The sequence below is a fragment of the Heliangelus exortis genome, chromosome 6, assembly GCF_036169615.1.
Source record: "Heliangelus exortis chromosome 6, bHelExo1.hap1, whole genome shotgun sequence".
In the NCBI taxonomy this organism is placed as follows: Eukaryota; Metazoa; Chordata; class Aves; order Apodiformes; family Trochilidae; genus Heliangelus; species Heliangelus exortis.
The window spans coordinates 34,575,226-34,603,005 of record NC_092427.1 but is presented as its reverse complement, the minus strand read 5'-3'; the positions used below and the strand labels follow the sequence as shown (position 1 = coordinate 34,603,005).

At 43.5% G+C, this 27,780-nt stretch overlaps 2 protein-coding genes across 4 annotated transcripts in view; both read right to left on the bottom strand.

The window, feature by feature from the left end:
* GLS (glutaminase) overlaps nucleotides 1-3,297 on the bottom strand; it is a 119,667-nt gene extending 116,370 nt beyond the window's left edge. Inside the window, exon 1 of the mRNA XM_071747835.1 lies at nucleotides 3,292-3,297. The gene's annotated coding sequence lies outside the window, so the exon portion shown is untranslated. The remainder of the gene's footprint in view (nucleotides 1-3,291) is intronic.
* Nucleotides 277-26,681, bottom strand: NAB1 (NGFI-A binding protein 1). Of its 3 annotated transcripts, none has more exons than XM_071747837.1 (8): nucleotides 26,270-26,681; nucleotides 20,102-20,935; nucleotides 14,776-14,909; nucleotides 13,777-13,828; nucleotides 8,240-8,350; nucleotides 5,706-5,847; nucleotides 4,103-4,252; nucleotides 277-3,046 (listed from the first exon to the last, which is right to left on the bottom strand). In XM_071747837.1, the coding sequence occupies exons 2-8, from the start codon at nucleotides 20,918-20,920 to the stop codon at nucleotides 2,955-2,957; spliced, it is 1,500 nt and encodes a 499-aa protein (XP_071603938.1). In that variant the 5' UTR covers nucleotides 20,921-20,935; nucleotides 26,270-26,681; the 3' UTR covers nucleotides 277-2,954. The 3 variants fall into 3 exon arrangements, with proteins under 3 accessions (XP_071603938.1, XP_071603937.1, XP_071603939.1); XM_071747836.1 differs by lacking the exon at nucleotides 26,270-26,681 and adding an exon at nucleotides 25,692-26,034; XM_071747838.1 differs by lacking the exon at nucleotides 26,270-26,681 and adding an exon at nucleotides 23,588-23,723.
* Nucleotides 26,682-27,780: the final 1,099 nt, after the last annotated feature.

Genomic DNA, 27,780 nt, shown 5'->3' with positions numbered 1-27,780 from the left:
GCTGCAGACCCTTCCTGGGGTGTAGTTGGGGTTCAGTTCCTCCCTCTTTGCCTTGGCCCACGGAAGGGCTCTGGATTCAAAGCAGGATTGAATCCACAAACAGGGATTCAACCACAAGAGCAGGAAAAAAGCTTCCTCCAGTGAGAGCTGCAGCTCAAGCTCCTCCCTTCCTCTAGCCCCAGAAAATTATCAGCTTTTAGAAAACAACTAAAAAAAAAAACAACCAATGAAAAAAAAAAAAAAAAAAAAAAAGAAAAAAACCCTGGGGAAAGCAGAGAGTTCTCACGGTGAATTTTATTTTTTAAGCAACAATATAAACATGTGAATAAGAACAGGCATCATTTGCAGGGATGGCCTTTGATCCAGAGTACCCTGAATCCAGCAACCTTTTCAAGAGCAGGTGAGGGCAAAGCCTCACCTGTGACTCCAGAGGTTGCCCAAGTTGCAGTCCACCAAGACCTTTGTCATGGAAAGACCAATACTTGAATAATTGCTATTACCAAATGCATGTGCAATTGTGGAATGTACCCCTCCCCTTCCCACCCCTCAGTTAAAAAAAAAAAAAAAAAAAAAATTACAGCTGCAAACCAGTAAAAAAAATTGCTTCTGGCTTATTGAGACTGAAATGGCCTGTTGGACTATAAACTGAAATATTCTAGAGATAACCAACTGGTCGTGACACAAAGTACTGTATTTACAACTCAAAAATATAACTGTTATATACTTTTAATTTATAGCAAATTTAATACATTAGTGTTTACAAAATAAATTCTGGACTCAACTGAAAGAGCGTGCTGCTTTAGCAACTTCTTTTTCCTTCCTCTCACTTTAGTTGAAGAGACCAGCAAGCTCATGAGCTTCTTCTGTGATCCATGCACACCTTTTAATGATGCAAACCCAAAACATTTCCTGCATCTCTGTTTTTTGGTACCTTCTACCCCTCCAGCTGCACAGCACAAACCTGAAGCTGTCCTTAGCTCCACACACATCTTGTGAAAGCTGCTCAGATACAAACCAGGGCACTGGCTCATGTTACAGACTTGAAGAAAATATCTTTATGCCTACTACTAGCTCACACAACAGGAAAAAAGGGAATATCACTACACATCCAATCTCTTATATCTCTAACAGCAAAGCTGCAAATCCCATTGCTTAAAGTAAGATACTTCAGTAAGTGAAACAGTACCATACAGTTCAAAAAACAGCTTTTTTTTTTTTTAAAGAAAAAAAAAAAAAACCCAAACGTTTTAATAAGTATAAAAAAGTTGTTTACTGGTGTTTCTACTAAAAAGCTTTGTTCCACAAATCAAAAGTGATAAAATATGTTTTACAGTGATAAGAGACTGCAGTGTAGACATTTCAGCTCACGTTTTGCTGACAGTAGAACCCAGACTGGGACTGACTCCTTGGGACACACCTGGGACATGGAGCAAAATGCAGACATGAAGTGCACACCTGAAATATGGGAATTTTACCCACTGGCATGGGAACTGCACTTTCTTCCCCCTCCAGAACATGTTGTAGAAAAAAAAACTGTCTTGAGAAACTAAGGCATGTAACTATTTTTGACTGCAGGAAAGCAACTCTTCCACTGAGGGAGCTGCACAGAGGAAAAATGGATGCACACAAAGACACCAAAAAAAAAAAAAAAAAAAATCCCAAAGCCATATGCCAACTGTTTCTCCTGGATGTAAAATGACATCTGCCAAAGTGAAAACGTACAAAAAATAAAAACTGTCAAATAAATAAAGAATACAGCTGTTAATTAATCACATAGATAAAGAAACTTATTGGCATACTGTATGCAGTATACGGTATATTCATAGAATCATGTGGGCTGGACAGCACTTAATAAGGAGTCACATGCTAACTCCAAAAGATCTGATGGATTCTGGCTATCAAGTGCAACCTTTTACACTGATGCATAAATCCTGCATCAAATTTCAGCTTTGCCACACCTAGGATGCATTATTATTTTTGTTGTTGTTGTCTTTTTTTTTTTTAAAGATCCACAGAGAAGTCCAAGAAGTTCCAACGCTCTGAGTCACCATCCCTGCAGCCCTGCCCATGCTACTTGGTCTCTTGGGTTTCCTACCAGGTGAGGTTCAAGTCATTGTACAGTACACGAAAACCACAGTTTTTTTCCCAACAAAATGGGACTCTTCCACCCTCCTAACTGGCATTTCCCCCACTCCTGAACTGTAGGTAGGTAGTAGATGCTGTAAGTGTGTTACACAAAGGCTGCTGAAACCATTGCAAGTGATGTGAAGATAGTTAAGTGTCAAGTACATCTGCTATAATACAGAACCAGGGTCTAGGTCTATCAAGTGCTATATCCACATAACATTTTAAACCATGAAATATTTGATGCATTTTCTTTTTTTTTTTTTTTTTTTTTTTACTTTTTTTCTCTTTTTCTCTACAAATATTGTCGCAAACTTGCTGTTAACTGTGTCACGAGGTTTGCATTCCTAATTCCCCAAGGATATTTTTTTTTTTTTTTTTAATTCAAATGTTTAACAACCATATCTATGCTAGGTACACTGAAAAGTAGACATTGAAATTTCAAGTAAAATGAACTGTAGCCACATCTACTGGACTCAATACACGTCCCGACATCTAGATTTACTTTGATAAGTTATACAAATACATAATACATTCTTAAATAATGAAGACCCACAATATTAACTTGTGAATCTTCCCACGTTATAAAACCACCTTTACAGGAATGTTTATCCACCTGTATTACTGTTTTAGTTTGCAGTGTCTCTTGTTTCCACAGATTACTGTACCAGTTCTTAGGCTTTGGCTATTGAAATCTCTTATTTGAATGAGGCAACACTGGTTATTAAGGCTGGTTTGTTTTTTGTTTTGCTTTTTTTTTTTTTTTTTTGTTCTCTCTCTCCTGTGAAGTTTCATTCTTTACAATGACACCGTTTTCCAGAGCAGAGTGACTATCTTGTGTCTTCAGGTTCTGTTTTTATAACCTTCCTTTCTATGTTGTTAAAAGCCGAATGAGGAAAATCCTTTAAAATACCAAGGCCTTCTGCATTAAGGAAAAAAAAAACAAAACAAAGAAAAAAAGGTGTTAAAAACACTACTTGGAAACAAAATATATTCTGTTCTCAATTCAAGAATAAGGTCTAGGAATCATATGGATACTAAGAGTTGAAGAAATAAATTCTACCCCACTGGGTCAGAACCACCTGAGTGATGACAGCTTAATCCCCCCAGATTTACTTCCCATTCTCTGAGGAAGAAGGGCTCAGTGGAGGTGCAATCTGCACTTTCTTTTTGAAAAGGAACTGGGAAAAATCCCCAACTAGAAATTTCACCAAGTGAATTATCACTGGGACAAACTGGTGAGCTAAGACTGCAATATACCCAACTGGAAGATGCAAGATTCTGCCAAGCCTTCAAAACAACTGCTTTTGCATCCTGTCTTTTAAATAACTGCTTCCCCATTGCATTTTCCAAACTCAGATGGAATTTTATCTTTACTCCTCAAGCTGCGGGTGTCTCAGAAATTCCTGGCTTGATCTCAGTGTGTTGAACACCAAACTGAAACCACCCATGTAGATTTCACTAGAGATTCTTGCTGTCTTCTATCCAACCAGATGCAAACAACAATATTGCCAGTGAGCCAAAGCCAGTGAACAGGGAAAAACCCAGTTCAGAAGACTTGCTGAATTATTTGGCTGACAGGACAGATACAGTGCTGGGCCCTTATAAATAAAATGTCTTTTTTATCAAAAGTCTGGTTCCTTTACACACTGAGAAGCCATGGTACAATCCAACAAACAGCACGACAGCAACACACAGCAGTGGTTTGCTTCAGTGCCACTCTCTGAGGACAGACACATGCCAGAACCTGCTTATCTGAACCAACTTACTGCCTTCTCTAAGCTTTTCCCAAAAAATCCTCAATCTGATTCCAGATTAGCCAGCAATACCCCTCTAGAAGCTCTGTCCAAAGCCTTGATTAACAGGTTACCCACAAAGCTGAGCCACTTGCTTCTTCACTCAGAGACACTGTGCACGAGCACCTTCATCCCAGGCTTTTTAAGGAATGGTGGGGAATTTTACAAGGGACAGCACTTACCTGAGGACTGGGATTTTGCCTCAGCACCAGGGTAAAGCCTGATCAAATCACTGCACAGAGGTTTCCCCAGGTGCTGCTCTCCATCAAGTGAAATGTGCTGCAGCTGCCTGCTGGGCAGGTTTGGCATCCGGAGATTCAGAGGTCTCTCACCTGCAGGTTGTTGACAGGGACAAGTTGGAGAATTACAGGCAAAGCATTATTAAAAATAACAGGCAGAGATTTAAAGACCTATCTGATTCAATCAGCAAAAGTGCATCCTTAATTCCAGCTGCTCAGGAAAGATCCACAGCAACACAAGGATTATGTCAGTATGCTGCTTTGCAGACTATTCCACAGGCACTGCTAGAGAGGGACACTCACCCATACCAAAAAAAAAAACCAAACAAACCCACAACAACCCAAAACAAAACCAAGAACCCCCCCAAATCTCTTTTATTCTGCTCAAAAACCCCTTTGAGATTCTAAAACTTCCTGGCTCCCACTGCACAGTCCCTTAAGGCCCTAAAACTTCCCCGCTCTCCCTGCACAATGGACGTGTGGCATAAAGAAATTTCCACTGTCAAGACCTGAATCCACACATCTCATTTTTCCTGTACACTTGTGCACTGTGTTGCTTTATCAGTACACACAAAGGGAAACTTCTGTTTTAATGATTATATATATTGGTTCCCTTATTTCCTCTCTATTGCTTTCTTCCTTCCCTACCCTTGAACAAACGAGCTCTTACAAAAACAGATACAAGAACTTCTGGTTGTATTTCTTGTTTTTATAATGTTTTCTCTCATTTCACAACAGAAAAACAAGAGGGGAGAGGGGAGAGAGGGGAGAGAGGGGAGAGGGGGGAGAGGGGGGAGAGGGGGGAGAGGGGGGAGAGGGGGGAGAGGGGGGAGAGGGGGGAGAGGGGGGAGAGGGGGGAGAGGGGGGAGAGGGGGGAGAGGGGGGAGGGGAGAGGGGAGAGGGGAGAGGGGAGAGGGGAGAGAGGGGAGAGAGGGGAGAGAGGGGAGAGAGGGGAGAGAGAGGAGAGAGAGGAGAGAGAGGAGAGAGAGGAGAGATGCAAACAGAAAACATTCAAATGAAACAAAATCTCCTAAAATTAATTCAAGCTACAAAATAGCCAGTTGGTAAATCAAAGTGAAAACCACAAAACTGCAAGCTTTTTGAAGAATAACAAGCTACTAAGAACATCATTAGAATCTGCTTAGTTCTAAAAGTCATTTACATAGTGAGCTCCTCAGGTTTTGTTCCTAGACTGCACAAACAGGTAAACAAAAAGGAGTACCAGCTCCATTACCTGCTTTGCATTATTCCATCTCCACAAAGCAAGAACAAAAAAGAAATGCTACATTCTGCTCTATTTTCACAACTCAGGACAGACTCAAGCTCTGCCTGCAATAACAGCAGTGTGCCCTTTCCCTCCCCACCTTATCCACAGGGAAAGCAGTTTATCCAGACACATCAGAGCAACAGAGCAGAACCTGTGCATCTGATTCCATGACTGAGAGCACTTCAGGGTAGAGATTCTGGCTTGTCCATTCAGCTGGTGCTGTACAAGATGAAATAACAGCACTGACATGGGGTGCATCATGCCTGGAAGGTCCCATACCTTGTCCATCAGCATTATCTAGTGACATGCCATTGGGGCTGTGCTCTTCTGAGTTTTGTCTGTAACACCCAGTGGAAAGACGTCTCTCTAATGCAGCCTGGTTGCAAAGAAACTCCATCTGTTTTGCCATCACCTTTTCTGACTGCAAAATAAAGCACACACACACAAAAAATATCAATCTCTCTATATACATACATACAGCGAGTCAAAACACAGGGGGGGGGAAAAAAAAAAAGTATCAGACGATAAGACTAACAGCCTAGATACAGGTTTTTGTTGACTCACATGTACAGATGTGTGCTTTACAGTTTCTTCAAAACTAGCAAGCAAACAAAATATTTTTGCACCCATAAAGATTTGCATATTCTACATCTGAGTCACTGGGGAACACTTGAAATTCAAGTTCTTGCAGCTCATCCCTGCAGAAATGCAGTGTTGAATTCTGTTCTTCGAAAACACCCAAAAATCACTTTCTGCACTTGAGGTTACGTGAAGAGAATCTCAAGAGCAGCAAAAAAAAAAAAAAAAAAAAAAAAAAAGTGTCTTAATTATCCAGTTAGCTCTGTTCAAATGTCTGTCTTCACAAAGTATTCCAAGAGCAATGGCAACATCTGCTAAAAACTTATGCCAAGATTTCACCAGACATCTTGGAATCTTTATTTTAGGAAACAGCACTACACAAGCTGAAAAATCTGCCATTCTGAAAGTGTAGGATGACAGTATGTTTGTGGGGGATAAAGGTGTGAAATGTCTGTCTAGAAGAAGAACAAGACCTATACACCTCTAGAGAGTGAAATTAAAACAATGCAGCACAACGTGGGAGGAAATGGCGTCTGAGCGTTTGTCATTGACTTTAATGCCAAGAGAATTCTAACTTTCAATATAATCTTGTCCTCCAGAATGTAAATAAGCAGCTTGCAAAAAATAAAAAAAGCAAATTACAAGTCGAGAGAGTCGATGGAGAAGAGCCACAATGAACTTGAAAGAGCAGAAAGCACACCAACATCTACAACCAAAAAACGGGAAAAATAGGGGGAAAAAAAAAATAATTTCTCTTTCAGGTAATGCTGTAATTGTTTCCACTAGTACAGAGACCTATTAACTGTAAAGTGCTTAACATCAGAGATGATGAAAGCCCAGACTTCCCATGAAAGTCTCTTAACTCAGCATAGCTCAACACTTTCCAAATACAATGAGAGAACAACGGAGCAGCAAAATCCCAGCTTCTCCAGCACTCTGATGACCCTGACAGCAGGGTAATGACATGATCAATATTCACTTTCTCTGGCTTAGAGCTCATCAGTTTCTGTAGAATAACAATGATAGCTCCATCTCAGTTTTGGGAGGTAGTTTAGAAAAGAAAACCAAACCAAAAACCAACCTATTTTCAAACAGTTTACTTCAAGTGTGCTTTAACTTTACTATTCTGTCATTCCTGTTAAAAACTCTGATCTTAAAACTTTTTAAGAGAATAAACCAGCTCTCACTCATGCCATCTTTGTTGTTTGATTGGGATAAAGAACTATTTTAAACAGCAATAATGGCTTTGATCAAGAACCTGTAGAGCTGCAAATACATTTAAGCTTAAACTGAATCCCTATCCATTGTTATGCAGCAGTGACCAATGAAATAATTTAAAACACATATAAGATGAAAATAAGCTTACCAAAACCAGGTTAATTTAATCATATGAGATCAGAACATGTAGCATAATTGCTTGTTGATGTATCACAACAATCAGATTTGTGTGACTGTACACTGCCTTGCAACAGGAGAAGGTAAAAGACAGGGTAACACACCTAGTCCCAGAAAGCAGGAGTGTTAACACCTAAATGTAACCTCATGTGAAAATTTGGTGATTATATTTGCCCAAATCACTTCTACAAAATAAATCTGTTGCAACTTAGCATGAAATCCTTCCTTGTGAACAACTGGCAGTAGGAGAGAAGTATTTTGCTTCAAGGCTGGGATACACTACAGAAAAGACAGAGAAAAAAAATTGGAAATCTGTCTTCTATTATAAAAAAACTTTCTAGATACTTGAACCCACTGCACTTCCACCAGGCTAGATGTTATTTAGAAAGGCAATTTATCCTCTCGGATCCAGAGGTCACTTTTTTCTAAATACACTGGCATTTCTTCTTACAAGAAATGTCAGCACTGAGGACTCCAAGATTGCCTACTCTATTCTCCAGGCTCAGTAACTTAAATTTTCCATTTATAGCTCATCATGCAAGTAACACAGCATGTACTGTACCAGTATTACCCTACTTGCTCCCAACAGGCAATCACATATTTTCAAGCCTACTACACTAGACCTTACCTCCTGGGAATGAGCAAGGGTAAAGCTGCAGCACTGTGTCAGAACATTCTCAGAAGGTAAACCCAAATTAAGAGTGATGCAACCACAGCTGAGCCATCCAGCCTTTGAAAGCTGAGGGTTGTTACTTTAGTCATCAAAAAAGAAACCAACAAAAAAACCCATCAAAATCAGTCTACAAAGTGCATTACTCAGTGCTGTGCAGTTGGTTTACCTGGGAATTTAGAGCTGCTGAATCTTCACTCTTTCCTTTAGCCAAAGCAAGTGGCATTTTGTCTTGCTGATAGAGTGTCTGGACTGTGTCCTGGAAATCAGGATAACCATCCTGTTGGGCACAAGAAGAAAAAAAACACCAAGAGGGACATATTAGTGATTGTGCTTCACCCTCTCCTTATACTCAAAAGAAAAAAAAAACAACAAATCAAACCAAACCCCAAATCAAACATATTCCTAAAATTCGGCAAAAAATTCAGGACTGGGATTCACATGTTTGTGCTATCTATTTCTTTTAAGTTCACATTTAAAACACACACATCCCCTCCAGAAGAACTGCTACCTATCTAAAATGGCATACACCATAGAATCACAGAATCATCCAGGTTGGAAAGGACCTCTGAGATCATCAAGTCCAACCCTTAATCCACCACCACTGTGGTTCCCAGCCCATGGCACTGAGTGCCACATCCAGGCTCTTTTGAAATATCTCCAGGGATGGAGAATCCACCCCCTTCCTGGGCAGCCCATCCCAATGCCTGATCACCCTCTCTGCTAGCTCATGTTCCATGATCCAGGCCTATGGCTTCTGCCACAGAGCATCCTCAGAAATTCTTAAGAAAGTTTCTAAGTAGTCAAGACTAAGGCAGAGCAGCTGGATACCTTGAGAAACTGAGTTAAGCCTTCAAAAATTCAAAGTATTTCACAAGGAACCCATACTGGGACCACAAAATGAAATACCACCATTTTAAAAGCAGGACAGCAAAGACTTCTTTCAGTCTCAAATGATTATGACATGCAAATCTCTTCTGCATCTTGCATATGTACCAAAATAAAGCAAATAAAGTTCCTGTGAAAGCCTGCCAGACTCCATTAAAATAAATTAATCATCGAAACAAAGGTGCAAGATGAGAAATTTCTCCTGCTCAGTGCTATAAAAGCAAAGCTCATGTTAAATACAGGACCATCCAGCAATGTTTACAAAAAGCATGGTACAGACAACTCTGTTAGAATGTGAGAGGAGGCCAGAAATCCTGTGACAGACCCAAACCTGTCACATCTGTCACCATGGATCTGCGGGTACCCAAAGCAGGCCAAAGTAGGTTGGTTTTCCTTGGGGATTAGGTAAATAACACCAAAACAGACCAAAGTAGGTTGGTTTTCCTTGAGGATTAGGTAAATAACACCAAAACAGGCCAAAGTAGGTTGGTTTTCCTTGAGGATTAGGTAAATAACACCAAAGCAGGCCAAAGTAGGTTGGTTTTCCTTGAGGATCAGGTAAATAACACCAAAGCAGGCCAAAGTAGGTTGGTTTTCCTTGAGGATTAGGTAAATAACACCAAAGCAGGCCAAAGTAGGTTGGTTTTCCTTGAGGATCAGGTAAATAACACCAAAGCAGGCCAAAGTAGGTTGGTTTTCCTTGAGGATCAGGTAAATAACACCAAAGCAGGCCAAAGTAGGTTGGTTTTCCTTGGGGATTAGGTAAATAACACCAAAGCAGGCCTAAGTAGGTTGGTTTCCTTGGGGATTAGGTATATAACAATGTTTTTGACAACAGCTGAGCACATGGGTTATAACCCAAGAAGAAGAGGAACCCTCTTTCACAACAACCACAGGGGAAGGACAACAAGGCCCATGCTGTTGGTGGTCAGACCCTGAGCACAACGCAACGCCACTAAAGCTGTTCTTTATGCTCAGGGAAAAAAAGAACAAAAAACCCTAAAGCTGCCTGAACATTGCATATCACTTTTATCCACCCAACATATTCCCTCAGGGAAAAAATCAACACGATAGGTATGCAAAATTCCATAACCCAAGTCGACTGCCACAAAGCCCCATCCTTTAGAAACAAAGGCTCGGCGTTTCCATGAGCACTGACCATTTTCATAGCCAGACTGGAATTTGTTTGGGAGTGGAGAACGATTCCGTGTAGGCAGATGAAAAACTGCACACACAAAAGCCTACCACTCAAGATCCTTTTTTTTTTTTAATTATTTGTTTTGGGTTTTTTTTAACAAAACAGGTAACACAGCTCTTTCAGGTCACCTTCCCTACTGCTGGCTGTTCGCCTTCCCACCACCCCAGAGGGAAGGACTGACAAGAAGGATGGACCAGGGCAGGACCTGCTCTGCACCCCAGCTGCCAGCAGCTCCTTTTCCTCCTGTGGTCAGGATGCAGAGCATCAGTTTTGTTTTGCCATGCTGCTGCTGCTGCTGCTGCTGCTCAGTTGTTTTTTTTCAGGCATCTTTGTGCAGCAGATGTTCTCAGTCCCACATGTGCTTTTGTGCTCCCCCTAATGACATTTTCCCTGTGCAAACAGTAGCTTCTACTGCTTTTGCTGGTTTTGTGGGGAAAAAAAAAACCAACACACCACCACACCAATCCCACACTTTGACTTGTTTTTTTGGTTTTTTTTTTTTTCTTTTCAACCTTCTCAGCAAGAGTGGAGGTGGGCCTTTTCTCTCCTCCCTCTTCAACCCTACCAGCACCTCTACTCTGCTGTTTTCCATCCCTATTTGCCTGTCTAGAGTAGATGGAGGATCTACAACCCCTTTTTTTACAATCTGCTTCCAAATCCCAATTTGCTCCCACTCCTTCTTTCACTCCCTCTGCACCTTTAGTCTGTCATTTGCCTGGAATTTTTTCCCTTCTCCTCTCTAGGCTTCACTCCCACAGCTCGCCCACCCACTCCACAAATAAGAGGGGGAGAGCTGGCAGGGGGAGAGAAAAGGCTTTTACAGGTAATTTGATGTAATTCAGGGCATATTGTTTCTTTGTAATGCTTGTGTGAGCTCTGTGTTCATCAAGAGGATAAATCTACAGTGGTGGCTGTGAACCAGCAGTGCAGCAGCTTGAACAGGCAGCTCTGCTCCAGGATGACCTTCAGAGCCTCTCTGGAGGTTTGGGGTTTTTTTTTTGTTTTATTATTTCAAGTGTTATTAAATTTCAGGAAATTAACTCATCTCTTATTTTTTTAAGTGATCTTTTACACTCCAAGTCTTTCCAAATTCAAGCACCAGTGTTTTAGACCACGCTTTGCGGAGACATCGATGACTAATGGGTGAAGGAATGGTGAATCAAAATACAGAGTTCAGCCTTCAAAAAGCCAAAAATTACCTTTACCAAAAAAAAAACAAAAAAACAAACAAACCACCACCAAAAAAATTAAAAATAAAAAAAAAAAAATCAATGTTAGAGACAGTTAAAACAACAGAATCACCCACGTTCAAATCCTTTGCATGGTGTTGGCACCATGCAACATTACAACTTTAAAAACAGGATAAGGAATTCTTATCCAGAAAAAAATCTGCAGCATATGCTACCATTTTTATTTTTACCTCTACCATTCCAAAACCCAAATGAACCCCTCCCTCAAGTTCCCCAAAATACTAATAAAAAAGGGAAATCTTTTTTTGCAAAATGTAAAAAAAACCTAAAATACCATACGTAAAACTTCTCTACCAAGTTCTCTGCAAATTTTCAAAATTTCTTTGAAGAACAGTCCATGATTTTCAGCATAACTCAGAACTGTAATGCCCTGAAGTAACAGTTTACTCCTTAGAAGTCTCCCAAAACTCATTTCTTAATTATAAATGCTATGGGATCAAGTGAGATATTATTTAGTTTCATTTTCAATTTCTTATTTTTGAAAAATGTCCTGTTTCTGAAATAGGACTTTGTACAGCCAGGACACGAAATTTTCACAAGCATTTTAAAACCTGACTGGGAATTTCAGATAAGAAGAAAACCAAGTAAACATAATTTCCCAGAATTACTGAGCTAGAGAAAGCAGGCCTGCCAGACTCTTGGGATTTCACCATGCAGAAAATAAGATAATGCATGTCTCCTAAGGCTGTCCAAATTTCCTATTCTCCAAAACCCCTAAAGCTTCAGCCTGGATTTTTCAGGATTTTAATTTTAACTTTTTCTTTCAATGAAGATCCATGCACCTCCCTTGCAGTGTGTCACTTTAGATACTTACTCATCATCAGTTATTACTGAATGAAAAAAAAAACCCACCTCATTATGCTAAAATCTAATACTGAAACACTACTTCAAGCACTGGAGCAGCAGCTCCCCACCACCTCTACAAATTTTGACTGGACAAAAAAGTGCAGAGACTCAAAGGAACCACCCTGCAATGAGCTGGTCAGGCAGATAATGGTGAAGGTGGATAAAATATTTTTAATGCAGCTTTTCTCTTTCTGGATGGAGGAACAAGCATGGGACAAAGCCATTCCAAACTCATCTAAATGACATTACTGGTTTATCATCTAAGTAAACACTCAATGCACATGTAGGTTTTCTATCATAAAAACTCAAACATACTGAGGGAATGTAAATAAATAAGATTAACTCCTCTATGCCTAACTGCCTTTTCAGAACTAACTGCCTTGCCCTTATATAAAAAAAAAAAAAAAAGCCCTTATATAGGTAACAAAGCTGAAACTACTGAAAAGGCTTCTATTTGGTGCCTCATTTATCACAGACTGAGCTACATATGAGGAACACATTTCACAATCTGCTGCAACTTCCCTTTACAGCTCAAGAACACGTCACCTATCTGTGTCACACAGAAATCCAGCTCAGACCTAACTTACATTTTAATGTGCATTTAACCTCCAGCTTTTGGGTTAGACAGGACAGCAAGGCATCTCACAACACTAAGGATTCATTAGACACCCAGGTAACAGTGAAATTTATTTTCAGTTCATTCAAAAAGAAATTGAAAAGATACTCTGCTCTTCTCATGAGGTATGTAGGCATACATATGTACAATGTTTTTTGGGTTTTTTTTAATTAAAAGTCATTTTTTAAAAGGCCTCAAATTTGCTTTCCAGCAGTGGTAACTGAAGAGACAGGTAAACTATACATATGTTGCTCCTGCACTCCTCACAAAAAACTCCTACCATCTCCCTAAAAAACATCTTGTGCAGGTAAGGTACATTAACCAGGTGTACATATGACTTTTACAAACCCCTGAAAATTAATATCCACAGGCACAACGATTTTCCTTGGCACATATACCTTTTAGTTTGCTTTTGACTTTCAGTATGACCAGCTTTACACACTACAGCATGGTCAGAGATGGCTAGAATTCTGCCACGAATCCTGACCCAGAACTCTGAATTCTAGACATCATCAAAAGCTGACTCAAGCAAATCAAGAAAACCCCACCTCACAGTGACTTAAAAGCAGAAGGCCTTATGGAAAGACATTTCCTATAATGCTTAAGCTCACTGCACCACAGGAAGTCTCATTGCTCCCCCTCCTACTTACTCATGAGTGAAAACACTGCCAGTAACTTTACCATTAAGCAAATCCTGCTCTTTACCCCTGCTCCTACAGGTTTCTCCATCAAACATTCCTATTTGCCAAAACAGTGGTGATGTTTCCCCTGCTCTCTCTCTCTCTCTCACACCCATCAGCTGGACTGCCAACTCTTTTTTCTGACAAATTACTTTAAGACAGATCCCTTCAAAAGAGAAATTAATTTTAGCATGCAAAGGTCAAAATGCAGGAGCCACAACACAGTACCTCTATTTTGATTCTCTTTGGTGACAGCTCATCCCTTTCTCCACATTTAGATCTAGAAGAGAAGACATATGCACCATCAGTAAGCAGCACATCAACCCTGATCATCAGAAATAATGAAGAAAAACAAAATCAAGGCAAAAAAAAACCCAACAGGCAAGAAGAAGTGATACACACAGAGAAAGCCTCCAATTCACTTGGATACAGCCCATGACACTGAAGAGAAATACAAGCTCCCTGTGTTGTTTTCCAAAGTGTCAAGAGACTCTTCCTCTGAACAGAAGGGAAAGCTACCTGAGCACTGAGAATTACAGAAAACACCTTTGGCACTGCTTACCCAGAATGGGTGTGTATTTGTACAAGCCACTATGGAAGAAAAAGGAGCAAAGAAAAACCATAGAAAGCTCCTACAAGCGTTGGAGAATGTGATTTGAAAGATACTACATGAGGGAGTTAACCTTTAAAAACAAGATACATAGGGAGCACCAAGGCTTCCAATCATATTAATTAATTCTAAAGTTTTATGTTAAACCATTGTTACTGCTTCAAAACAGCAGTTCATTTAACAGAGCAGTAACAACTCTTACTGGACTTGGGTTTCTTTAAAGCAAAAGCTGCTCCCTGTGACCTTCTCATCATTCCCCAGACACTAACAAGCCAAATCTGTATATGGAAAAAAAATTATTGATATATTAAGCAGTATTGGCTACTCTGCCAATGTACATTAACCTTGAAACATACAAATGCCTCACATACTTGAAATGCCTGCCTCTCAGATGCCTCATGCACTTATCAGGGCAAAATCTGGAAAACTAGAGAGGAACAGAAAATGTAACCCCAGAGAGCCGAATCTTCCCAGTTTGAAGGCTTCACAACTTCAGCAGCATTTTGCTACCTCAGAAGAGGACAAAAAAAGTCTCCCTGGAAGTGCTTTAGGAGAAATGCTGTCAGACTGAGGAGCTCCCTGGAAGTTAAGGTCCTCTGAGTTAATGAAAACCTTACTTGGTGGTCCTGTAGGTGTACTTGTACGTAACCTCCCGAGAGATTTGCCGAGCTAGGGCGAAGAGTTCATCTCTCCTGGTCAACAAGGCATTATCTTTAACACACAGCTGAGCGGCTGCTTCGTTAACTGTTAGCTGGAAATTAAACACAAAAAAAAAAAAAAAAAATAGGGATTCATGATTTTCCACACTTTCCCTCCTTGTGCTTCGTAAGAAAAAAAATAAATAAAATAAACCCGTTCTTCTGAAATAATAATAAATTTCAGTTGCGAGTAAAATTACCTATAATGGTACACTAGACCCTGGAGGGTTTCTTTGAGTTTATTTATACCCTTACTAAGCAAGGTAAAGTCCTGGGAAGGAAAAAAAAAAAAAGATTTAAATGTAGCTGGTGAATTTCATGTCCTTTAAAGTAAAACACCATTGTAGGACTCTCTCAATGTGCACTGCTCCTCATTCCAGCATTAATTAAATCTCAGTATAAAACAGTAGCTCTGAATGTTCACAGTGTTTGGCTCCCAAAGCTTGATTTATAGGGAATACTATTTTTATAAACGCAATATGCCTAGGACTTGGGAAAAAAAAAAAAGGAAAAAAAAAAAAAACCACGACCAAACCCTGACAGTGTGGGTACAGATGGCTTTCCCTGGTGAATACAGCATAAATTCTGCAGAAGGTGATGGTTTAAGAAACGATTACACTTTTTTTAGCTTTGTTTCTCACCCTCGTGTTTGTGAAGAGTATCTTCAGACATGAATCAAATGTAACTCGTTTCAAGGATGTTTTCCTCAGCCTGCTGGGACACATTTCTATGGCAAGTTTTGTGAAGAGGGGGGGGGGGGGGGGCGAAAAAAAGGCACCTTAAGTTGAGGCTCAAAATGGTTTCTCAATGGTCGTTATAAGCCCAAGAGAAGTGGTTATACTGTTGTGCATTACACCAGCTTAAAAACCTGCTGCCTGAAAAGCCTATGATCAACAGCACAAACAGCAAAATTATCAGTGTAACAGGAGATGCTGAAACTGAGATGCTAAAGAGGAGGTTCCCTGCTCCTTTCCACAGTAAGCAGGGGCTGAAGAGACAGCTTGACTTCTTCCTCAGCTAAAGAACAGCCAGCACTTGCAAGATGCCATAGCCAAGAGGTAAAGAAAATATTACAGGTGTTTTGTTGTTTTTTTTTTAACAAAGTGCCTGCAACTCTTCTACTAGAAACAAAGGTGCTTTGAATGGGCTTGGCTTCTCCCAGATGAGCACAGCTGCTCTGCTGCTCCTGGCAGCAATATGTTCTGCATGTCTCAGGGTAGTGAGTATTGCCAAGCAGCCAGGGTACCCCACATCCCAAATCAGCACATTCATGACAGACTGAGATGTGCCAGCCCCAGCCCCAGCTCTGGCTGTAGGAAAAGGCAGGACCACACAGGTGTGACCTCAGGCTCCCAAAACCCCAAAAGAGGAGCTCTGCATGGCATTTTGCCTAATGTGGCACTTGTTTCCCAGGGAGGCTGAAAAAAACCAAACCAAACCAACAAACCCAAAAAAGATGTGAAAGGAGCAGAGATCTTTTCTCAGGAGCTTGTGCCCATGCAGTATTTCCAGTAAAACCTCTCACGGAACTGCTGTTCCTAATATTTCATAAGCACTTTTTCCTGTGTTTAACAGAAAAACCTTTGATACTAATAGGGTATTCCCTGCAATACCTGAATAGAAACATGTCTTTACCAGGCAAAATAGGTACATGCCTATCCCTTGGTATCTGTACAGAAAAAGAAAAAAAAAATCTCATGGAGATCAGACATAGAAGGTGGGAAGTTTAGGTTTAACCTGTGAAACATCTTCAGGTTACAAACCAATATACTGAAATAACAAATGATTACTCCATAGGCAGAACAACTGTTCTACAGTGTCTATTTTTTCAGAAAAAAAAAACAAAAAACACAGGGAGAAATAAAAAAGATACAAAAGCAAAAGATTAATACAACACTGATGAAAAGAATTACCATCCAAAGTAGGCATTAATTTCTTTAAGAGTGATAGATTAATGCTTACAAAGTAATTTGAGATGATTTTTTATCCCTCGATAAAGCACTGAATGACCAAAAATGCTTTGGGTGATTGTAGGCACAATGGTGTTCACCCCAACACATGAGAAAAGGCAAATGCTTGATTGTTTTTCCTTGCTTCTTCTTTCAGTTCACATCCAGAGTTTCTGAACATCATGGCTTCCTGCCTTTTCAGGAAGCATAATACTGCAGACAGAAAGTGTTACAAGCCTAAAAATAAAGATTTGTTTTCTGGAAGCCCTTATGATCTGGAGCAGCATACAGCATCCAGGTGCTATGGAGAGGGATGGGTATGTTCCCATTTGATGAGGTTATAGATTCCCCCACTAAAAAAACACATAATTAAATACCAAACCTTAGTGTTTTGGTGAGTCAGCAAACGAAGAGACTTGAGCTGGACGAAATTTAGAACTTGCATTTGTTATTCCTGTCTCTCAAACTATCAAACAGGGATTTTATTTTTTTTTTTTTCAGTTTTACAGGTACCTAAAGAAGTACCAAGATGGTAACAGGCAAATTACAGATCTGACTCAAACAGACAGGGGTCACCCAGTTCAAGAGCATGCCTTGCACTCATCCCTTCTCCAGTCCAACTTCAAACATGAGGTGCTCACCTTATGTGAGCTGTGTAATACCAAGACAAGGGGATGGATCACAGCCAGTGTGTTTATTAGTTTTGGAATCCCTTTGTGTAAAAGACCCTGCCTCAGACTGCATGCCAGATCAGTGCCTTATGCAGATTATCCTACCAAGAGCTTCCAAACCAGTTTGGCATTTAGATCTCACTGGCCCCAAATGGCTGCTGAAGCCCCCTGAGACACTCCAGGGTTCACACTGAAACACAGAACATCCTCAGTAATTCACCACTAATAATTCCATCAAGTTGGGAGTTAAATTTGCACACAATTCCACTCAGGGGTACCCAGATCTATACATTAAGAAGCTAACCACTACTTAAGCTTTTTAAGTTCTTAGTGAAGTTTATTCAGCTGTTCCTTGCCAGCTGCAAAGAGAAACCTTGAACTGTGAGGCAGAATGACAGCCTTGGAATGTATTAACATGTGCAGAAACAGAGAGTCTCTGGACAAGCAGAAACTTACCTCCCTGGTTGTTAAACATCCTTCCTTCTGAGCAGCAAATGGTTTGAGCCATCGAAAACAAACAAAAAAAAAATCCAATGAAGTCGAGTTTACGAAAGGCAAACTCCGGTTTAGCAGATTTCAAACAAGCAAAAAAAAAAAAAAAAATTCTCTCATTGCTGCTATTTGTATATTTTCCGCTTTCAAATGGAAATGGAGAGAAAACTGCTCAGGACAAAAATTTGTGAAATCCGGCCTCTTTAAGCAAACAGCACACCAATTATGAGCAAATTTTTCTTGCTTGCATGTATGCAGTTCCCATCAAGCTGAGTGAGGCCCCACATGCGTAAGTGAGGCATAAGTCAACCACACACTCCTTTGATCTTGTGCCCTTAATCATAAGAGCGATAGAAATATTTCCTACAGCCAAACCATGCTCTCATTTCATTTTTAAACATGGTTTTATAAGGATGTAGTAAAGATCTCTAGTGCAGTACTTAACAAAAAAAAAATAGTAACCAATCGACAGGGCAGAGCAGAGTCATCCTTTCTTCAAGCTGCTACCCTGCTCCTTCAAACCACCACCACCCCACTATCAGCCTACCACACCTTGGCTGAACTTTGGAGAACCCCCTTTCCCTGAATCCTGACTCTGCAGCAATGTACACGTGGCATCTACACAATTCATCCTTTCAAACCCTGCCTCCATCTCACAAGCAACTCCTTCTCTTATGGGAAAGACTTCCCCAAGTCCCGGGAAGTAAGTAAGGAGGGATCTGTTCTTGCACACGGGGTGAGTTCACAGATTTGTGTTCAACATAAAGCTACAGAACGTGTAGCTGAAAGCTGCACGAGCAAGACTGGGTGGCAGAAACAGGGCTGACAAGCTCCCTCAGAAGTGTCTCCCCAGTTTGCAGTAAAAGCCCCAGTGAAGTCACTGCTGGTGTTGTGCAGCTGCCTTATAAATGTAAATACACAAACAAAAAATGTAAAGAAATACACCTTGTTGTCTTCTGCCCTTCTACTCAGAAGCATAGAGACAACCTAGTCTTGTGCTATGGATCACACACCTACCAAACTTCTCAAAGCCAAAAAAAAAAAAAAAAAAAAAAAGAAAAGAAAAAAAGGCTAAAGCCAGCACAGTTTTTTTGGCACTCCTGTAACATAAACATTGCCTTTCCTTTTGGGAGCTAAGCCTTACATGCCAAATTTTAAATCCAACTGAAATTTTGCAATCGCTGTTAACCGTGAAAATGCTGAGGCAGCATTCATATCAGCAGCATTCTGGCACTGCTTTCAGTTAATGTTTGTTCTCCTCTTCTACTCTACTTTGGCACTAGGAAACCCTTCCCCACACAGACACACCTTGTGTGTTACAACAGATGCAGAGGGAGCCTCAAGAACAGCAGAAGACAAGCAAAGGAGGCTCGCTCGGACTTTTAAGGACAGGAGGGCAGAGATGCTGTGTTAAAGGACAAACCTCCAAACTGCAGCCACCCATCAATACTGGAGATGATCCTTTCCCTTCCTCCTCAGACTCTGCACTTCACCTCACTGACTTAAGACCCCTCCCAAAATCCCTACGGATTGTATCATTAAACTTCATCCCAGTTCAGACACAAAAAAAATCCCACCCCACAGGGTCAGAGGACCTCAGCAGCAGAATCTTTTTCACCTCGAGGGCACAACCTACAGGGCAGGGTCTCAAGGTGAAGGAACACAGCAGAGGGCAGCCACCAAGCCAGGTGACCTGTTACCAGACACCAGCAATTTTATTTACCATTCTTCCAACCAACCACTCTACTCTCAAAGCTGCAAGGGAAATACCAAGACAGGGCTGCTTCAAAAATGTGCTGAATGCCTAGAAACCCAAGCTCAGTGCCCAACAGCCAGGCTCAGTGCAATACTGGTTTGCTATTTCCGTGCCAAAAATCTTTACACCCTCTGTCTCCCAGGCCCTGACAGGGATGGGGCAGACTGGTGACACCAAGCTGAAGCCATCACCGCACACACCCACCCAAGAAAGGGCACTTCTACTGCATCCAAGGTTTTTATCCCAGGGTAGGACTGCCTACAGCTCTGTAAGACACACGTGGTGAGAAGAGCCCATACAAAAGGTGTACTCTGTGAGTGGTAAGTACAAGGTGTAGGAAGAAGGGAGGAAGCCCGCTGTCACCCAAGGTGTTTTACCTCGTGGAGGGTGAGATGCTTGCCATCCTTCCTTTTCGAGTCAAATCTGCCATATATTGCACTGTACTTCCTGATCTCCTCCTCTTTGTGAGGGTCCTCGTCACTCATCTCAAAGATGTGACCAATCATTTTTGCCAGTTTCTTATTTGTTTTCAGCAGCTCCTTGACTTCGTTGGAGTCACTTTTGGGCAGGGAGGGGACCATCCGCTCCACGCACTCCGCAACCGAGAGAGCGGCGGCGGCATCCAGGGTCTCGCTGTTCTCCTTTGGTGAAGCCGGAGAGCCCAGGTCAGCTGGGGAAAGGCTGTGCTCACTCTCTGTGGTGTGGTGTCCTTGCCAGAGCCTGGGCTCACTGCCACTCTGCAGGGATAAGTTCCCCACCACCTCGGATTTGCTGGCGCCCACGCTCTGCACGCAGGTGGTGGCGGCGCATTTGGGAATCTTCAGGTGAGGCTCTCTGCTGCTGCTGGTCCTTTCGTAACTGCTGCAGGATATCCCCAGCCACGCAGGAGAACCTTCTGGTAACTTATATATGGGAATGCTGCTGACAGGTAAGGAGGTGAGAGGCTGGTTAAAAAGGCCGGGGTTTGTCACCCAGTCCCTCAAGGCCTTCTGCAGCCTTCGGACGTGAAGAGGTTTGCTGGCCATGCCTACGAGAGCCATGATCTCCAAAAACTCCTCTTCACCCGCTTCACAGAGCTGCTGGACATCATCCCCACCCTGCTGAATGAAGGCATCGAAGTAGAATAAGAGATTTGCTTTTTGTAGTATTCGATACAGCTGCAATTCCCCAAGGGTTCTGGGCAGAGCTGACGCCATCACGGATGACAGAACCTGCAAAGAGGAAAAACAGGGAGAAGATGAGCACCCGAACGCCGACGTCCAGACACGTTCCCTCCACCAACCACCATTCCACAAGGCTGTCAACTCAGAAAACAGGATTTCCTTTTCTCATTGTAAGAACACTTGTGGAAATGGAAAAAAAAACAACCAAAAAAAAAAAAAAAAAAAAAAAAAAAAAGCAGGGTACCACAGCTCTTTTTGAGAACGCAGTGGAAACATTTGTGAACAAGCAAATCAGCAGAGAGTTGTGATGCACCTACAAAAAAAAAAAAAATAAAAAAAAAATAGATGATTCAAACGTGAAGCCAGTTTTGTTTTCAGCATTCCCAAGAATGTGTTTGTTCCCAAGAATGTCACTCAATATTGCTCACTGCTCCTACTTGATTCTCTTTTACATCTTATCAAAATGATCACAAAACACTGCAAAGAATTACCGAATACTTGATCTCCTGAAATAAAAAGGAGCTCATCTGCTTTGATTAACAGATTATTTTTCCCCATAGCACTGTGGAGGGCTGTAAAAGGACAGCAAAGAAGAAAAGTGCTTCACAGAACACCAGAGGATTAATGAAGCTGGATCAGTAAAAGGGTGTTTCAGAACTAAGTACCCCCAAGGTTTTCTGCATTTTACATACAAAGGACCTGATGCCTCTGCTCATCTTAATTAGGGAGGTAACACCTGCAGACAAAGCAAAAAAAAAAACCAACAAAAACCAAACCAAACACTGAGGGATTCCAACATGTATTGCTTATAAATGTTATTTTGAATTCACCTGCCCATTCCATTTGCTATCAGGCCTGCAGGTCATTGACACTTTAGGACAAAAAAATCACACCCTAAGGGCTCCCAACAGACCAACTATTCTACCCTGCAGAAAAACCATTTGCACAGGTTTCAGCTCTATAAAACCCGTTATCCACAGTTATCCCACAAATAATAAACTCTTCAGAGAATTGTAAGATCTCACACACACCTCTCCACTCCACAATGGCTTTCACAACTACAAGTAGATCATTTCCAGAATTACTGCACTCAGCTAAACCACCAATCAATAAGGTCTAAAGCACATAATTTATAGGTGGTAGGGAAAGTAACAGAACTAAAGGCATAGAGCTGCTCTGCTACCACATTGCACTTTGAAAAAAAAAGAAAAAAAGACAAAAACACAGCAGTAACCTAAAAATCACAACTTACAGAACACACTGGGAGGATACTATTTTAATAAGGTGCACCCTGCTCCCCTCAGAACTCTGATGCAAGAATATATATATATGGATGCTTAGGGGCACTGGGAGACTGGCAAATCAAAAGTAAAACTAAGACAGAAATTATTTTTATGATATGCACTTCTGCATACTGCTGTTTCATTTTTCACAGTGCCTGCTTTTTCTTCAGCAAACTCAAAATAAACATAGAGACGTAATAAACAGAACTCAGCTTCTATTCAGGAGGCCTCTAAAAGATCAGGCTTCTGCCACAAAACTTTGATTAAACTCTGCTAGAGAAAAATAAAATGAGGAAGCCAATACAAACTTTACAAAAATGTATGTGGCAGCAAAATGACACCAACAAACAACCTCTTCAGGAAGAAAAGCCCTAGAAAAAAAAAATTTAAAAAAAAAACCAAACAAACAAAACCCCAAAACAAAACTAAAAAAAACCCCACCAGCTGTACATATAATTCTTTGTATGCTGCTATTTGTAAAGAGCAGTAGCTGTTTACATCTGAGCAGCAGGCTGGAGGAGCTGCTGGTGAGCTCAAGAGTTAATAAACTGCACAGTCTGGAACCCAGGGTGAAACTGGAAACATGTAAGAGCTATGTGTTCTAAAAATACAATTTAGTTTTCAAAAATAATAGTTAATTGCAGAAAAACAATTGAGTACTGTCTACACAGTCCCAAAGATGCAAGCAACAACAAGGAAAATCACTTAAGGTAATCCTTTCAGCAGTACATAATTCAGTATTTTTTAAATTGCCATTACTTCACAGTTCTCAGAAAATTCCTCCCATTCCATACAAATTTTGAGAAGACAGACAAACCCAGCATCTTCTGGTCTAGAGGCATTTCAGCAAACTGTTCCTCCCCTCCCATTTCAATTGATGTCTACCATCAATACCCCAAATTAACTTTATTTAATTGCTGCAAGGCCACCCATCTTAGGATAAAAATCTCCCTGAATCTACATAAATGGACTTTTTGGGCAGAGAGCTAAATCGAATCCCTGAAGGACGGTGGCAGTGAAATTACACACAGCCCAAAAGCTCCAGGCAAGGCATGGAGCTCATTTTTCCAGCCCACAGGCTGGAAGAGTCCAGGAGCAGCCCTCACCTGGAGGCTTCTAATCAACAACCCTCCTCATGGCAGATAAAACTGGATTAATATGTACTCTGGAGGTGTCAGGAGCAAGTCCACAGTTCAGACGGTCTTGAGAGTTGCATTTAAACCGAGACTGAAATCCCTTTGTTTTGTGCTTTAAAAGACCAATTCTGTTTTCCAAATTTAGTACAGTAACTCCTGAGAGAGCCAAGCAAATTTTCCACTTGGGACAGCTACCAATTTCTGCAGGGAGGACTTTTTCAAGCACTCCTCCTTTTTGCCTCTTTCCTCCTCTCACTCCACCGAGTCCCTTCTGCACTCACCTCAACGACACCCCAAGAATTCCTGAACTTTTACCAGGGGAAGGCTCCAACCCTCCCCCTTCCAAGACATCCTCCCCATGCCACGCTGCTCTTCCAGACATCACCAGTCGGTTCCACTGGTTCAGCTCTGCTCACAGCCTACAAAAAGCCTGGAAAGCAGGTAATCCAGTCAGCCTGGAGGAGTAAGACAAAGCTTAGGAGGAGGAGAAGCAGCAAACGAGAGAGGAAAGCAGCACAGAGGTCCTGGTATCAGAAGCCTGGCCCTGCTTATCACAAAGTCCTAGCACACCTACTGAAGTCTCAGTGTCACAATGTCTTTCAGGTGACCTTCAAATTGCATTTCAGAGCCCTGAAGTACTGCTTTTCCACCACTGTTCTCATTTCTTGGTGCAGCAGGGACTGTGCTTTTGGGGCAAAGGGTGAGCACGAGAAGAGGTTACACAACAAGAAGACACGGGGTGAGGTCCCAGCCAAGGAGATGATTGATGTATGCTCCTCACCAAGGGAGGACACACTGGTAAGACCCCAGGGCACTGTGCACATTGCCCCTCTTCTACAGCCTGCTCCCTAAGTCTTAGGCTTTCTCATCTATGATCCCAAACAGGTAACAGCCTGGTAAAGTCCTGGGGCAAACCCCAAGAAGCTGTCGGGAATCATCTGCTGCCCCAGGAGCAAGCAAGTAGATCTTCTAGGATATGGCCAGCTGCAAACTGATCAGTGGAAAAAGGTGGGAATGTGAAGCTGGCATGGGAAGGTCTGCAGGAATAAATGAGTGTGGTGATGGCTGCTGAGATGCTGCTTCTCCCCCTTCTCTGCTCATCATCCATACCAGTAAGAAGTGTGGGAACACACAGGGAAGAGCAGCTTTTACATTTGCCACATCCAGAACAAACAAAGAAGCTGGGAAGTTCATACCAGCAGACAAAACTGTTTCAAACACATGCAAGGTTCCATACTGTTACACAGCCAGGGACAAACCAGGAAATCCCAAGTTAGAATTTTCACTCAACCCACAGCCAGGCCTTCTTGTTTCCCACATTGCCTTATTCACACACACATCCCCAGACTATCACTCACAAGCCATGCCCTCCTCCTCTCCAAAAGATGTCACCTGAACTCTGACCACAAACATAACTCCTAGGAAAAAAAAAACAAAAAACAAAAAAAAACCAAAAAAAAAAAAAAAAAAAAAAAAAAAAAACACAAAACAAAAAAAAAAAAAAACCCACAACCAACCAAACCAACCGACCAACAAGCAAAAAGAACCAAACAAACCACAAGAGATGCCACTTTGCCTCTACTAAACATTGGTGAACAATCAGTCCAGGAGTCATCACAACCCATTCCTGCAACCTGCTGCCTCCACCGAGGCAACACTGGTGGCACCAGCCCTGCTCAGCATCTTCAGCCAGGGCAGAACACCCATTTCTTCCCATTCTGCCCAGTCCCAGCCCAAAACTTCCCATTTCCCGGAGGTGGCAGGAAGATGTGAGGCTGCAGCAAGCAGGTGGTGGATGTGGGGGAAGTCTTGGGAGAACTCGGGAGCTGTGGGGCAAGCACTTCAGTGGCACAGTGCTTGAAGGCTGCGTTCAGAAGTTAAGAGCAATCGAGCAACCCCACCCGGCTCCGAGAGGTTTTTGTTTCAGGTGAATTAAGACTGGAGCTGTCACCCACTAACTCAGGAATACGCACGAGGAGAAAGTGCCAAACATCGCATTCCAGTATTTTAGGCAAAAGTGATTATTTCATAATGTATCTTGATCACTTTGGGCGTTTTGAAAAGTCTCTGAAGACAAACCGGATTTGGATTTGAGAGCTGGCTGCTTTGCATATTCATTACATTTTTGCAGCGTTTCCAAAGGACTTTTTAGCAGAAGAAAATTACATGTAGCTGCAGAAGAGAGACTTAGCAAATTAAATAGTCTTGTCTAGCTCCGAGATGTGCCAAAATACAACCTATTAAGTGAGCTTCACATTCAAATACAGATGCGTATCTCGTCTCCAACTAATAAGAAACTTGAAACGTGCGAAAAAAAAAAAAAAAGAAAGAAAAAAACCAAAACAAAATAAAATCGCGGAAGGATTAAGAACAGAGATCAAACACCTTACGACCCCCCCTGGGTCGATCCGATGGGCACCGACACCGAGTTCGTAGCCGCCGAGCCGGGTCCCGGTACCCCCCGGGAGGTGGTGGCCGCCCACGGGAAGCCCCCCCGGGGCCGCTTCTCGATATGGGGTGCACCCAGCAGGGTGCGGGTACCGGGTCGGCACCACCCGGAACCGCCGGGCCCGGACTCCCCGTCATGTCCCGCCGACGTCCGGGGTGAAGCCCTCCCTGTACGGGGGGCACGGCAGCAGAGTGTCGGGGGGGAGGGAAGGGGGGTGCGGCCGGTACCACAGCACCGCTCCCCTTCCCGGTATCCCTCCCCCGTACCCCCGCCGCCGGGGAGCCGCCCCCGCCGGTCCCGTCCCGTCCCGCCCCGCCGCCCCCGCTCCGCGGCAGCAGACACGGCAGGGACGTCTCCGTACTTTCCGCCCACTCCCCCCGCTCCACCCCCCCTCACCCCCCCCCCGCTTCGGATTTCTCCGGGAATCACCCACGCACGACCCACCCGCGCTCTTTCCGGCCGTTCTCCCCCTCGGAACCGGGGTTGCCCCCCACGCTCCCTTCCCCGCACCTACCCTGCCGTAAGCCGCCGCCGCTGCCGCCGGCTGCCCGGGGCTCCTTTCTCTGCCGTCCCGGCGCCTCAGACTCAACCCCACCGAAGTTCCTGCCGCTGCCCCCCCCGCCTGCGCGCCGCCGGCCCAGGCTCCTCCTTTCCCATCGACGGGGCGGGTGGGCGAGTCGGTCCCCGCCACCGCCTCGCTGCCGACGGGGATGGAGGGGCGGGGGAGGGGGGGGGGGGGGGCGAAACGGGGCACACCGAGAGGCCGCCCCGCCGCCCCTCTCAGCTCGCCTCGTCGACGGCCGCGCCTGCCGTGCGGGCGGGAGAGAAGGAGGGAGGGAAGGAGAGAGGGAGGGAGGGAAGGAGAGAGGGAGCGGCCTACGGCGCCCCCGCCCCCCCCTCTTTCCTTCCTTCCCCCCCCCTCCCCTCCCCTCCACACACTCACGCACACACCGCCCCCTCCCGCCCGGTCACGTGGGGAGATCCCGCGCTCCGCCGCCCGCCCACGCGTGGCCGCCGCGTGACGCAGGGCCCGGCGGGGGCGGGCACCGGCAGCGCGCGCCGCCCACACGGGACCCGCGGGGAAAAGGGAGAGAAGAAGGGGGAGGCATGTGGGGGGGGAGGAAAGTGATACCCCCCCCCTGACCCACCATGCGCACCCTCACCCACCCACCCACCCACCCGTGTCCAAATCACGGCGGGGGGCTCAACCCTGCTGCCTCTCCCCGGCGGAGCGCAGGGTGGTGGAGGGGCTTCCGTGACAGCCCGGTGGGGCGGGGAAGCGGGGCTGTGGTACCGCCGCCCCAGGGAAACACGTGCTCGGTACCGTAACCACCCCGGCCGGGCCACCACCAGTCGCTTCTTTACCCACCCCCTCCCCCCAGCTGCCCGGTTCGGCCGTGAGGGTGGTACCGGTGACCAGGAGCCCCCTTCCATCACCCGCTGGCTGGTTCGTCTTCATACAAACTCGAGGTGACACAAGGATGGGGGTTCTGCTCCTCATGGGGGGTTCGGTGGGGCCAGGAGCAAGGCTCGGTCCCTTTCGTGTAGATGCCGGGAATTCATCAGAATGTTTTACTTCAGTTTTTTGGGTGTTTTTTTGTTTTTTTGTTTTTTTTTTTTTTTAAGCAGCGAAACACCAATTCTCCAACGCAGAGGGGACAAACGACACCGTGGGCTGATCTGGGAGCCTGGCTCTGTGGGGACCACCGAGTTCCTCCTTCAGCGGGTCAAGCGAGAGGCTGTGCAACACCCGTGGCGAGCCACTGTCCTCAAGACGTCTGAAAATTTACCCCCGAGCCCAGAAAAAAGTTTTAAAAAGTTTCCCAAAGATGCAGAATGCATCTTTAGACACCACGAGGGGCCGTCCGGGTTTCGTAACCCCCGAACCCTGTGCAGAGGTTGCGTCGGCACCGCGCAGCCGGGCCGAGGAGCGGGCAGATCGATGCCAAAAAAAAAAAAAAATTAAAAAAGAAATCAGAGGTTGCCCAATGCTAAAATCCCACCCGGGGCCAAAGTGCTGCTGCT